The sequence below is a fragment of the Anabrus simplex genome, chromosome 2 (genome assembly GCF_040414725.1).
Source record: "Anabrus simplex isolate iqAnaSimp1 chromosome 2, ASM4041472v1, whole genome shotgun sequence".
Taxonomy (NCBI): Eukaryota; Metazoa; Arthropoda; class Insecta; order Orthoptera; family Tettigoniidae; genus Anabrus; species Anabrus simplex.
In genome coordinates this window covers 864670579-864685410 of record NC_090266.1, presented here as the reverse complement: position 1 = coordinate 864685410, position 14832 = coordinate 864670579, and the positions used below count along the sequence as shown (strand labels likewise).

At 36.7% G+C, this 14832-nt stretch overlaps 1 protein-coding gene across 1 annotated transcript in view; it reads left to right on the top strand.

Annotated features, from left to right (window-relative positions):
- LOC136863719 (uncharacterized) overlaps positions 1-14832 on the top strand; it is a 464789-nt gene that overhangs the window by 218582 nt on the left and 231375 nt on the right. The window contains exon 5 of the mRNA XM_067140077.2: positions 13418-13586. Within this exon, the coding sequence (XP_066996178.2) occupies positions 13418-13586 (169 nt within the window). The remainder of the gene's footprint in view (positions 1-13417; positions 13587-14832) is intronic.

Genomic DNA, 14832 nt, shown 5'->3' with positions numbered 1-14832 from the left:
AGGAGAGAGCATACTTCTCTGGTAAGATCCCAACGAGAGTATTGTTCCAGTGTATGGGATCCTGACTAGGAGAGTGGTGGCAAAAGGGGCTCTGGTTAAGATGCAGCAGGTCGTTATGCTACTTAGGTTCCAAAATGGGTAAAAAATAAATAAATAAATGGAATGTAAATTTTAATCTTATACCAGTTGTAATTCCACATACTGTATATGAGTTGACTATGTTTGTAAGTACAGGAGATATTTTAAGTAGAATTTTGTAAACAATATAAATTTATTAAGGATGAGCTGTGTGTTTAATAGAAAAAATTGTTAGTGTAAATCGTATAATATTGTATTCTAGGAAAATGTTCTTCTTCTCTTGTTCATTTAAAATTTAGTGCTTGACAATAATGTTTTTTAGTGTACAATTTGCCACCAAGGTAGACACCTCATTTGCAAATAAAGAGATTTTGATTTGATTTGATTTGATTTGATTTGATTTGATTTGATTTGATTTGATTTGATTTGATTTGATTTGATTTGATTTGATTTGATTTGATTCAAGAACTGGAAAAAATCCAAAGAAAAGCAGCTCGATCTGTTCTGGGTGACTTCTGACAATATAGTAGCATTACAAAAATGTTGCAAAGTTTGCGCTGGGAATACTTGGGAGAAAGAAGAAGAGCTGCTCAACTAAGTGGTATGTAAATGTTAAAATACAAGTGTTTATTTGTAAGTTCACCTATTCACTACATATCTGGCTTGAAGGAGTGAAAGTCGAATGTTATCTTATTTTATCGTAACACATTCCACTTTCACTCCTTCAAGCCAGATATGTATTGAATAGGTGAACTTACAAATAAACATTTGTATTTTAACATTTATATTGAATTTCAATATGGGCTCCAATATGAGAAAATTTACATGTAAGTGGTATGTTCCCAGCTGTCAGTGGAGAGATGGCATGGAATGACATTAGTAGACGAATAAGTTTGAGAGGTGTCTTTAAAAGTAGGAAAGATCACAATATGAAGGTAGAGTTGGAAGTCGAGAGGATGAATTGGTAGTTTATAGGAAGGGGAGTTAGGGATTGGAATAACTTACCAAAGGAGATGTTCAATAAATTTCCAATTTCTTTAAAATCATTTAAGAAAAGGCTAGGAAAAGAACAGATAGGGAATCTGCCACTTGGATGACTGCACTAAATGCAAACCAGTATTGATTGATTGATTGATTGATAATTTTAATTATAATTTCATTATAATTCGCTGTATGGAGAGATAAACTATCCTATTCTATACAGTACTTGGTTAAACAAGATTTTTTTGTGTACATATTGTTATGAACAATTATTCAGACAAAAAGGTGGGGCCATCTAGCAAGTTGAACTTGTCCTCAGGGGCAACTGCGATCAGGTATGGGGCAATTTCAATCACATACATTTTTCACAAACAAACGGCTTTCTACTGACAGCTCCAATGCATATTTCATGAAACCACACTTTACACTTTGACACTGGATCCAATCACCTCTGCTGACAGACTGGCTCCAAATAATTCCACAAAACCCGCAAGGGACATTCTCTTTTTCTCCATTTCTTCACTTTCCTTTCTGGGAGAAATGTCATCGTTGACCTTGATCTCAAAGAGCCTGTGCTTTTTCAGCTTGTTCATTTCCAGCTAGGTCCTTTTCTTCATTTAATTTTCCATCTTCACTCTCATTCTTTCAGCGATTTCTGAGATACTTTTCTGAGGCGAGGTGACGCGGCTGCTGTTTTCTCTTCGGTTCCCTGCGGTTACATGTTGACCTTTAGGGAGCCCGTTATTTCACTGAATACAGGTGTTGGATTAGTTGCTACAAGTGATGGAGCTATTGCTGCAGGTAATGTAGTCACGTTAGGAGATGGAGAAGGTACTTTGTAGAGATTAGAATGTTCAGACTTGATGATTCAGCTTGGAAGGCTACTGATTGTAGAAAATTGTGTGATGATATGATGTTAGGATTGTACAGATAAATACTGGTGCATTAAAACCCACTTTGTAGCATTTGCATGTGATGCAGCTTTGTTCCATGCTGCTGTAAACTGATTTCCAAAATCAGTCATAGTTATCGATGCGCTTGGATGGTTGTGAATCAACGCAGTCGCTTCTTGGTGATAAAATGTTTTCAGTGGTTTGAATAGGGTGCAATATATGAGGTGAGGGACATGTTGTTATGTGGAGTCAAACATAGGAGTTTTATTACATTTTCTGAACAAAAATGTAAGCATTTCATTGAGCAGTGAGACGCATGACCTTCTAAAAATAGCAGACATTTTCATGGAGATCAGTGCTTCTGGATATGTTCAAGCCTTTTCAGGAATAGGTCCTCATTGATGTATTCAGAATCTGACATTTCTGCTACAGCACTTTGCAGGCAAATTCTCTTGAAAGGCTTCTCAAAATCAAACACCCTTGAAGATCAATAAATAATAATAATTTTATTTTGCTTTACATCCCACCAACTACTTTTATGGTTTCTGGAAATGCCGTGATGATGGAATTTAGTCCAGCAGGAGTTCTTTGTCATGCCAGTAAATCTGCCGACACATGGCTGAGGTATTTGAGCACCTTCAAATACCATCGGACTTAGACAGGATCAAACCTGCCAAGTTGGGGCCTCAACCATTCGATTCACTCAGCCCAGTCCTTGAAGATCATGGATGGTGGGATGTATACTCCACTTGCACTAAAACAAGCAACGATTGTAACATTCTCACCATGTTCAAAGCTGGTAAGTTTGACAAGTTCATCTTTTTCCATTTCACATACTATTTTATATGGTTTATTGTTCATTGGAAATCCTGTCACATCAACACTGTGTTTTATCCCTAGGACTTTGAAGAAATCACAGCTCATCACACAAATTTGCATAGAGGCTGTAACATATTTCAACATCCCTTTCATTCATTGTGGCAGCTCCTGCTTTAGATAGGCCTTTGGGTTTCCTCGGAGATATTTGCAAATTTTGTTTCATGAAGTTTGTGAACCAGTCCTTTCTAGCCAAATTTTTAGTGTTTCTACTCCAAGGGACATTGATGCCTTTACTCTCCACATAAATAAATGATGTACTTCATACTTGCATGAAAGTCAGACAAAAACCTATGTTTGCAAGACTCATCAACCTGTCACAAAGTACATTTTCTTAGTCAACACTGAAAGCAGAGGGTCATCCCACTAATATATAAATAGGTCTGTTGTCATCAGCTGTTTGTAATGCCTGTCCAACAAGTGCATTTTTGACCCGATTCTGAAGGGTTGTATAGCTCACCCTGAAGATATCTGCATCTGCTCACATCCCAGTATTTCCCCTCATAGTCATGGTCTGGCTCTCATGCATAATTTATTTATACGCAGAGTCAAGGCATCAATGTCCCTTGGAGTAGGAATACTAAAAAATTGCAAAATAGTCTGTTCAGATCATTTGTCATGGATGGTCTTTCTCTTGTATGTTCTTACAATCTAAAATACAAAAGTAGGTCTAGTTCAATAACTAATAAAATATGTGCCTGTACTGAATGTAAAATTTCTATCTACTTTTATATCTATCATACTAAAATTACCGTATGTGAGAACTGAATATTTTGTTGCAAGTAACAGACTTTTGTATGAGAGTAGTAGAAATTAATAACATTTAATATAAGATAAGTGGCCTTTGTCTGAATTAAATATTATGCTAAGGATGCCTCAATAGAAAAACATCACATTTTAAAATATTCAATAATTAGTATTACTGTTTTTTTTAAATAGGACATGGTCTGTTCATAATTGCAAGTAGGAGTTACAGTGCTATGTTTCATTTCCTCATGTCAGTCTTATTTTGGTCGGAATTGCCTTGCAATATCATGCCTTAGTTTTGTCCATCCATCGCCCTCTACTATGACTGCGCTAATACGCCTTCCCAATACAGCAATATGAGCGATATGGGCCTAGTTTCCATTTCTACCACCAAGGCGCTGCTTCGCTGGCATTGAAACATGATTGTTCGTTACAGCACACGTTAAGTGTTTTGTATATTTCTGTTCAAATATAAACCCAATCACTCAATAAACATATTTGAATCACATCTTACACCTTAATTAAGAAATTCAGTGAAGAACGTACCCTTCCGCAGCGGAAAAACCGTGCAAAATAATGTTAACGGTAGGTAGAAAATACTGTAGAAAATAAATATATTCACACACTTTTCTGTTTAAGTGTTTCCCGTTCTCGTGTTCAAATCTTTCAAAGAACTCTGTTGTTGATGTGGCTATGTTATTTAAGAATATAGGAATAGCACACTCGCAAATAACTTCATTCAACTATGAATGTCCGATTTCAGGAAAAATGAAGTGAGGAAAATCACGCAACAGGATTTTTATGCACAAATGGTTATGCTTTCAATGCAAAATCATGAATAACTTTCAAAATCCACAGTGGAAAATCAGACGTGTACTGCAGCCTGCTGTTTTAATCTCTTTTATACGAGTAAATCAAGTCCTTTAGCACTTTTGAATACTGTCAAAAGAATCAAGCATCTTGTCCGGCTGCAATGTTGCTACATTTGTGCTACAGACACGTATGTCGAGTCAATTTTTTTATCGATAACTTGTATTTGACAGTGGTACCTGCATAAAAAAATCATGCATATCTGCACACGAATGGTCCTTTAAATATTGTCTGTGTGTCTGTTAGGTCATTAGTCCAGGGGCTGGTTGGATCCTCGAATAGCACCACCAAAGGCTATGCAGTTATAGGGAAACCGCAAAAACCAATGGCAGCACCAAAATGAGGTGTACTAGGCAAGATGAGGAGTGAGGTAGTTTGCCATTGCTTTCCTCACTGGACCAGAAAGTGCTACTGCAGCACGACTGATCCTATGAGCAATACCTTTCATAACACTCGGATACTAGTTGTGCTCCAAATGTCATTACTCAGCACCACCCATACCCCAGCAGCTTCCATATTGTGATAGAAATGGATGAGACTGGAACTCTGGTGAAAGCTACACTTTGCTCTAGCCTGTGCCAAGAGACGGATACAAAAATACTTCATCCATCAAGAAATGGCAACAGGCATTTTTAGATATTATAGGGCTGTTATTACTTCAGTCACAAACGTATCTTTCGCGTGCAGCACATTCATTTTCTTAAACTTAGACGGCTCGATGTTTTTGCATGTAAATGAACCGGTTTCGCAGTTTCATTTGATTGCATCTGATACAGTTTCTTGATAAAATTACCATTTATATCCTGGGAATCATCAAACACAGATTTTTTGAGTAAAGAATTTCTTACTTTTCAGAATGTGCCATTTGTCGAAAGCAAGAAGAGGCATTCCACTATCAACAGGATGGCAGATCATCAGTTGAATATGTTTTGAAGAAGACATTCTTCTTATCCTGCTAACATTTGTCTTATGATTGTCACTCACAATGCGCAACACAAAAAGACCGCAAGCTTCGACTTCCCTTATTGTTTTGAGTGTTAAAGTATGCAGCTCTGTACCTAAAAGCCTCTTAAAGAAGAAAAATGCTGCTGTGACCTTTATTTTGTAGTCACAGCAGAAATTATAAAACAGAAAAGGTTATTAACTAAGGTAATTCGATTTCTACTTTTGCTTGGATGACGGTCATCTTGAGTAGTTTTTATTCGCTCAACATGGAATGAAGCGTCTTTCTGTTGAAAGAAGGTGTCGAGTTTCTTGTCATATAACATCTACCAACAATCACAATCTCTCTGCTTCATTTAGGCACTGACTTCCTGCTAAGAGGCGCTCCTGTGCTAAGAGTGTTACCATTCCAGTCTCGCAGATTATATCTCCTATGTAACGTGAAAGTGTGGATTTATTCAGCATGGCAAACATGTCGTTTCGATGATCTTGAATTGAAATTCGGCGAGAATCCTTTCTCGAAATATCATTTAGCCATTTATGATGTTGTTGCTCATTGACAGGAAATTCATGAAACGAAATTCCACTTTCCAATCTGCTTTTCATCTTACATTAAGGCACACAACAGTAAACAATATTATGCACATAAACATTAAAACGGTTCACGACCAAATAAATAACCAAATAAGGTAAATACAGGCTCAAATTACACCAGCACTCTTAGCAATGATCACTGAGCATGTCTCATCAAGCAGACTAATGCCAGCTTCTCAGCGCTCCAAGCACCTGAACTGGTAACTACGCCGTGTTCGCTCGTTTAAATGTGTGACCGGGCAAATGAGAAGGCGTATTAGCGCAGTCATAGTAGAGGGCGATGGTCCATCTAACTGGAAACATGCTTGACAAGTGCAGCTATCTATGGGAGGAATGTGTATTAGAATCCTTACACTACAGGCTTGGATGTAAGTAAGTTGGAATATTTACTAATCACTATGGGTGGCACTCAAATCACAGGCTATAATGAACAGTATGCTAATGACCATGCAAAGAATTATGTCCAACACACTAAATACAAAGGGTGCTTGCTCATGACTAAAAGAGGAATGGCAACTGATACGTGCAATGCAGCTGAGCAGCAGTCTTTCTTATTTCAATCAGAATTGCCCCATAATTGGAATAGCCCTACCCTACCCTAGTGGATTTCATTTTCATGGAGCACCGTAAACACGTTGCACCCTTTCTTGACCACTTCAGCATTTGTGTCATTCCATTCTTCTATCTTGGATTTCACAACATTATTTACATAATTAACTTCAACAAATAACTCATCTTCATCAATGATACTGAATATGTTGCTATGAACATCACTGATTGTTTTTAGGCTGCAATGAACTTATAAAATTCAGCCCAAGTTCCTGGAGTTTGTAACTTAATCCAATGAAATATTTTTAGTTGTTGGTAATGGTGAGTCCATTTACTTTAATGTTAAAAGAAAGTATCATAAAATAATATTTTTCATCAAATATGCCCTCATCTTTCAATTCTGAAATAATTGACAACATTTTAAAGGTCTGATATTTCTAAGCTTTCCTCCTTGGTATTTTTTGTTTGAAAAATTCCAGTTCTTCTACGACTTCAGATGCCCCAATATTTTCTTTTTATATTCCCATTATTGTTGCTGAGAATATTTTCAGTTGACTTTGAATGAAATGGACCCAGAGGAGTGATTATTGATTTTTTAAAATTTATTTCAGTGATGTAGGACATTTGTCTTATGATAAAAAGTAACTTCTAAGTCCATCATACATGTCAGTAACTCTACTCACAACCAGTAGTAATGATAACCCACTTGTTCTGAACACTATCTAGAACACACTTGTATTCAATTTCTACAAATTCACAGAAATTTTTCATTTCTTCTACTCTTACAGGGCAATATGGGAATAATGAAATATTTTATTTATAACTGTTTTGATATCAATAGGCAAAATATCAGCACTTGTATTATTTTATTATTATGTATTATGTTCATTTTAAACTCTTTTCTCAGTCTCAAAAATACATTGTTGGTACCACCTCTTTTGTGTCCACCAAAATAGGTTTTGTGGTTATCTGGAATATTTTTGTCAGTCTACTGGTGCTTTCACAAAATATCTATATGATTTGCAAGTAGTTCTGCTGTTTCTCCTGTTATGTTCTGAAACTCAATAACTTTGACCTGAATACCATTAGTCAAGATGTTTTTGCTGATAAGGACAGGTACTAACTTTTCAATGGTATGATGGTCCACCATAACTGAAATATATTTGGCTTCTTTCAGTTCAGTTAGTATTTCTCACATTGAATAATGTGATAGGAAATTCACTAAAATTGATTTTCACTTTGTTGGTTCACAAGTAAATTTCTTTGGAAACAGATTTCTCATTATTGCAGAAGTGCAGTCATCAATCTCAAAGAGAGGTTATATTTTGCTGCATTGAGCTCAAACAACCCTTCTTGTGATACAAGACATTTACTTTCACTGGTTAATTTCCCCATTCCATTTTTCATGAAAAATAATTTAACATCTTTAACTGGAATCAGTGGCTGTCAATTTATGTTTTTGCTTGCTCAAATAACTTGTTCATTACTGAGTCTTCTCACAAGAAGGGATATTCTTCTTTTAAATCCTGAGAAACCAGATTTCCTTTTTGTCATGATTAAAAAACCAGGATGAAATCTCATCACTCACAACATATATATCTTTAATAATTTCACTGTTATTATTGTTACTGGTACTGTACACAGACAAGGAAATTGAATCTAGCAAAAAAAGTCAGCTAAGGATAACATTATGGCAAGCATAACTGGCAGTCATACAAATTTTAGTGAAAAATGGAAGAGTATGTATAGGTACTTTAAGGCAGAAACGGGTTCCTACCGAGCTCGATAGCTGCAGTCGCTTAAGTGCGTCCAGTATCCAGTATTCGGGAGATAGTAGGTTCGAACCCCACTGTCGACAGCCCTGAAAATGGTTTTCCGTGGTTTCCCATTTTCACACCAGGCAAATGCTGGGGCTGTACCTTAATTAAGGCCACGGCCGTTTACTTCCCACTCCCAGTCCTTCCTTGTCACATCGTCGCCATAAGACCTATCTGTGTCGGTGCGACGTAAAGCAACTAGCAAAAAAAAAAAAAAAAAAAAAAAAAAAACGGGTTCCAAGAAGGACATTCCAGGAATCATTAATGAACAAGAGGAGTGTGTATGCAAGGATCTTCAAAAGGCAGAAGTATTCAGTCAGCAGTATGTAAAGACTGTTGGTTACAAGGATAATGTCCAGACAGAGGAGGTGACTAATACCAAAGAAGTATTAAAATTTACCTATGGTAACAATGACATTTACAGTAAGATGCAAAAGTTGAAAACTAGAAAAGCAGCTGGAATTGATGAGGTTTCAGGGGATATACTAAAGACAAAGGGTTGGCATATAGTACCATGTCTGAAGTACTTATTTGATTAATGTTTGCATGAAGGAGCTGTACAAAATGAATGAAGAGTTGCTATAGTAGCCCCTGTGTATAAGGAGAGGGTGATAGACATAAAGATGAAAATTGCACACCAGTCAGATTGACATGCATTGCATGTAAGCTTTCAAAAGGCATTCCTTCTGATTGTATTAGACATGTTTGCAAAATTAATAACTGGTTCAATAGAAGGCAGTTCAGGTTTAGGAAAGGTTATTCCACTGAAGCTCAGCTTGTAGGGTTCCAGCAAGATATAACAGATATCTTGGATTCAGGAGGTCAAATAGGCTGTATTGCGATTGACCTGTCTGAAGCGTTTGATAGGGTGGATCGTGGGAGACTACTGGTGAAAATGAGTGCAGTTGGACTAAGCAAAGCTTTATCTGACCCTGTAATAATTAGGATGGGAATTCCTCAAGGCAGTATTGTTGGACCTTTATGTTTTCTTATATATATAAATGATATGTGTAAAGAAGTGGAATCAGAGTTAAGGCAGTTTGCAGATGGTGTTATTCTATACATAATAATAAATACGTTACAAGATTGTGAGCAACTGCAAAATGACCTCGATAATGTTGTGAGATGGACAGTAGGTAATGGTATGATGATAAATGGGGTTAAAAGTCAGGTTGTGAGTTTCTCAAATAGGAAAAGTCCTCTCAGTTTTAATTACAGCATTGATGGGGAGAATGTTCCTATGTGTTAATATAAGAAAAGATCTTCATTGGAGTAATCACATGATGTGATTGTAAATAAAGGGTACAGATCTCTGCACATGGTTATGAGTATGTTGAAGGGTTGTAGTAAGAATGTAAAGGAGAGAGCATGTAATTCTCTGGTAAGACCCCAACTAGAGTATGGTTCCATTGTATGGGACCCTCACCAGGATTACTTAATTCAAGAACTGGAAAAAATCCAAAGGAATTCAGCTCGATTTGTTCTGCGTGATTTCGGATAAAAGAGTAGCGTTATAAAAATGTTGCAAAGTTTGGGGTGGGAAGACTTGGGAGAAAGAAGGCAGGCTGCTCGACTAAGTGGTATGTTAAGTCAAAAATTGTTGTGAATATATATTGAAAACCACCTATTCAATACAATATAAAGTTCTTACATTAAGATTTATATCATGTCATAATAACTTTTAGGGACATGTTTTGCCCATTATATGGGCATTATCATCCTTTATCTCATACCTTTTGGTCACTGATCAGGATCCTGATTTACATTTTCCAATAATATTATATAGATACTACTTTATACAAACTATAAATGTCCGTCAGTCGATCCGGCACTGTCAGTTCAGCTAGTCACCTCCACAATAGTCCAGGGGACATTATTTACACACTTCACAGTTATTCAGAGCCAACACTCAAGCAACATTTAATACCAAGTCTGAGCGTCCCCTTTCGACTATTAACATAACAAGAGGCAGCAGTCGCATTCTCAAGCGAAGACACTTCCAGCATCGCTAGTCGAAAACCCATTCTTCACTTCTGCAACGGGATTGAGAAGAATGCCAGATCCAAACTACATAAGCTTCAATAATAATAAGAATGTCAACAGGCTGCTAGTTAAACAATCTTACACTCTAAACAAAACCTCAACTAAGAGTGGTTAAAAATGATAATTCAACTTCTTCACCTTTGAACAAGATTGTCCAAATTCTAGAAAACAATATTTAATGACTTCAACTAGTTTAAAAAATGTCCAACCAGATTTTATTTAACGTGCTAAAAAACCACAAACGTGTTAAAGTAAAACTTTTAATATATAAACTAGGATCACAGTTTTAGCCATAGACATTCAAACCAACATTGAAAATATGGACATAATGATCAAGTAGTTCTTAAAAAGTTTTTTATTCATAAGATCTCATCAACAACAATCATCCATCTCATCCACACTTTTAGATGCTTTTTAATGTGCAAATAATTAAACTGTCAAATAGAACGTAAAAATAAGATTTTTTTTACTTTGTATAAAGTAGTATCTATATAATATTATTGGAAAATTTAAATCAGGATCCTCATCAATGATCAAAAGGTACTAGATAAAGGCTGATGATGCCCATATAATTGGCAAAACATGTCCCTAAAAGTTATTATGACAAGATATAAATCTCAATGTAAGAACTTTACTTTTTATTGAATAGATGGTTATCAATAAACATTCATGACAATTTTTGACTTAACGTGCAATTCAGTACGAACCAACTATGAGAATTATTACATGTAATAAGTGGTGTGTTCCAAGCTGTCAGTGGAGAGATGGCGTGGCATGACGTTAGTAGACGAATAAGTTTGAGTGGTGTCTTTAAAAGTAGGAAAGATCACAATATGATAATAAAGTTGGAATTCAAGAGGACAAATTGGGGCAAATATTCATTTATTGAAAGAGGAGTTAGGGATTGGAATAAGTTACCAAGGGAGATGTTCAATAAATTTCCAATTTCTTTGCAATCATTTAAGAAAAGGCTGGGAAAACAACAGATAAGGAACCTGCCACCTGGGCGACTGCCCTAAATGCAGATCAGTAGTGATTCTTTGATTCAGACTGGCATCAGCATACATGCTTGATGTAGCGGTGTTAACAATCATTTCAGCATTTTTGACTTATCACAAGGAGAGTGCTTTTACAAAGGGGGATAATAGTCATAGTATGGATGTATTTGACTTTAAAATATGACAAATCATGTCCAAACATACAATAATAAATTCATGCTGTGAATTCAATAAGAAAAGGCACAAAATAGGATCAAAGTCTATAGAAAGGGACAATAAACAACCTGTTAAGGATTTGTCAGGATAACGGTATGAGAGGCTTAAAAAGGGATGTCTGGTCATCCTAATATATTTATAATAATAAATTTATATTGCACACAATATGCAAAATTTGCATATTACATCAAGTAAATTACAATTCACTCAAGGAGAACTTTGTTCAGAGCAAAATTGATTCAGAGAGACTGTTCTCTTCTTGCAGTTCATTACGTGACATGTATCACACTGTTCATTGCACAATACACATACATATTCCTGGCTGGTCCGGTGGTAGGATTTCTTGGCACAGATATGGTGATGAAAGCCATGTATTGCAAAGCGTGTCACCAAATGTCTCAACTCATATTCATCTTTCATCCAATCCTTATTTATCAGTGCATTTGTACTGTAAAAGTTTTCCTCGATTCAGTCCCTTTTCTCTCATAGTTCTCGTAACAGTTCCTCGTATGCCGGAGTTTGCCGTAGAGGCATTTGTAGTCTTAAATCCTCTATCAAGAAGGTTTCCCATGCTAAAACATATACATAACAGGATCGGGTGAATTTAGATACCGCTAGGACCCTCTTAAGGTATCTTGGTTTCATGCTTTCCAGTTCTCGTAGCTGTTTACATGATAGGTACTCCCATATTACTTCTAATCCGTATCTGAGCGTTGGTAGCACTTTGACTTGGAAAAGTTTCATGGCCATCTCCAGTGACATACTTTGCAAATGTTTGATTTTACTTATGCTTCTAAGTGCAGCAGCTAATCTCTTCTTTATGTGTACTGAGAAGGTCGTCCCGGAGACTTGTAGCATGATCCCTAGATATGTGAACTGGATTTTTGGTGTTAATGTATGTCCCCCACATACAATGTAGTCCCCTTTCGATAAGCGTCGTCCTCTCCTGAATACCATTAATTCTGTCTTCTTTAGATTTATCCTTAGCTCGTCATCCGCCCATTGTGTGACAAGCTCCATTCCGTTTTGCAAATCTTTTATGTTATCAGCGGCTAGTGCCATATCATCTGCATATATGTATATGCTTACATTTTGTGCTCCCTCTTTGATTTTTGTAGGGAGATCCTGGGTCAGCGCATTGAACAATAAAGGGCCCAAGGGGTCCCCTTGTAGCACTCCGATGCGATGGTCTGATCTATCCAGTCTGATTGGGATACCCCGTCACTGATTTGCACTTGATTTGCCGCTAGTATGTTAGCTATTAAATTCATCATATCCGATCGTCCGACAATGCTTTCCAGTTTCTCTATTAATTTCCTTCTATTGACAGTGTCAAAGGCTTTGGTGTAATCAATGAAGATTACATACTTCTTCCCGTGGGCTTGTGTTCTTTCTTGTATGTACTTTAGCAGACAGCTCGCCGCTATAAGGGTGGATCTCGCTTTCGGGAATCCAAATTGTTCACCAGGCAACAGTAGTTCCATCAAGTTACTTATTTTCTGTGCTAATAGTTTGGTGAGTATTTTAAATGCCACCGACTCCAGGGCTATACCTGTCTAAGATTCTGGTTTGTTCGTGTCCCCTTGTCCTTTATATAGCATCTTTATGACTGCTTTCCGCCATGCATTAGGTATGTTACCGAATTCTATGCACTTGTTCATTAGCATTGTCCACACTGGTTCTAAGATGGGTAATGTAGCTTTTAGATGTTCTGCGCAAAGTCAGTCTATTCCCGGTGCCTTGTTTACCTTGCTTGTTGAGATGGCCTAATATATTTGAGAACAAGTATCTTTATTTCTGTCTTGTGTTACAGTGAAGAAATGCTCTGATGGATTGGTGGAAGTACTGGAAGAAACATGGCAGTCAAAGTTATTATTTGCTGGGCTCTGTTACGTGCTGGGAAGTAGTAGTCAGAAGTATGAGTGTGTCATCAATTATTGTCGCCATTTGCCGCTGTACATGGAAGTCCTGGATGGGATCAGGTGAGTTACCAAAACAAGATATTTTTTGAGTGTTCCTCACAAGTGCAAGCCATCTTTCCAATTATATTCAGTATCAGATGATGGATCTTATGATTGGGCCGGGCTGAGTGGCTCAGATGATTGAGGTGCTGGCCTTCTGACCCCAACTTGGCAGGTTTGATCCTTGCTCAGTCCGGTTATATTTGAAGGTGTTCAAATACGTCAGCCTCGTGTTGGTAGATTTACTGGTGCATAATAGAACTCCTGCGGGACAAAATTCTGGCACCTTGGCATCTCTGAAAACCGTAAAAATGTATTTATTAGGATGTGAAGCCTATAACATTATTATTGTGCTTATGATTGGTGTCAGGGTGATGATCTCCAAAGAGGTGGTGAAACTCATAAGACTCTTCAGGATCAGCACTGATGAAGTCTTGAACTAGGGGCTGAAAGCTCTAATGAGTCTATCCTCGGTTTGAGACATCATCTTTACTAATCAGAATAAGATCAACTAGCCTCAAGTCTGAATCATATTATTTCTCAAGCTATTTGTATATTTTTTTAAAATGTTTTACATGTTTTTAATGTTTTTGACCTTTCTAACTTCACAATTATTGTTTAGAATTCCTTAAATTTGTAGATCTGACTTCACAATCATTATTTTTTTAGTTCTTTACAAAAAGTTTCTTTTTAATCTATTTTAATCAATATTCACTGCACTGGGTATTCCATGACTTCAGGCAGCCTCTAGGTGGAGGAAGAATTTATAATAAAAAATGAAAGAGATTTTATTTGCCCTCATATACACTAATCAAATTCAGTGCTCTAGAGGTACTGGGTTCATGCACTGACAGAAATGACAACTTTTGGTGTTTTATATATAAGGGTTATATTTTGTGCATTTCAGATGTAAGTGGTTATGATAAACCCTACATGGGTAGAAGCATTTCATGATGTAGGTACGCAGACCGAAAATATGGCAAATTAAGAATCGCCCAGAATTATCGAACACTAGCCATAAACATGCACATGCACGTAATATTAATTACTTACCTTGAATATCGGATGTACTCCATTGGAGAGGTTCGTAGAATATTATCGTTTTTTTTTGTGACAGTATGTTAGCGCAGGCATACGAATCATTTCATAAATAAGTTTTACGCCAGTCAAAGCCCTTAAATCAGATAGCTGTGGAGATGACCAGTCTTTGATTCTACATGTTCTAGATGGAGGTGTTGCCTGTTGATATCATTTGTTTCCCTGATTC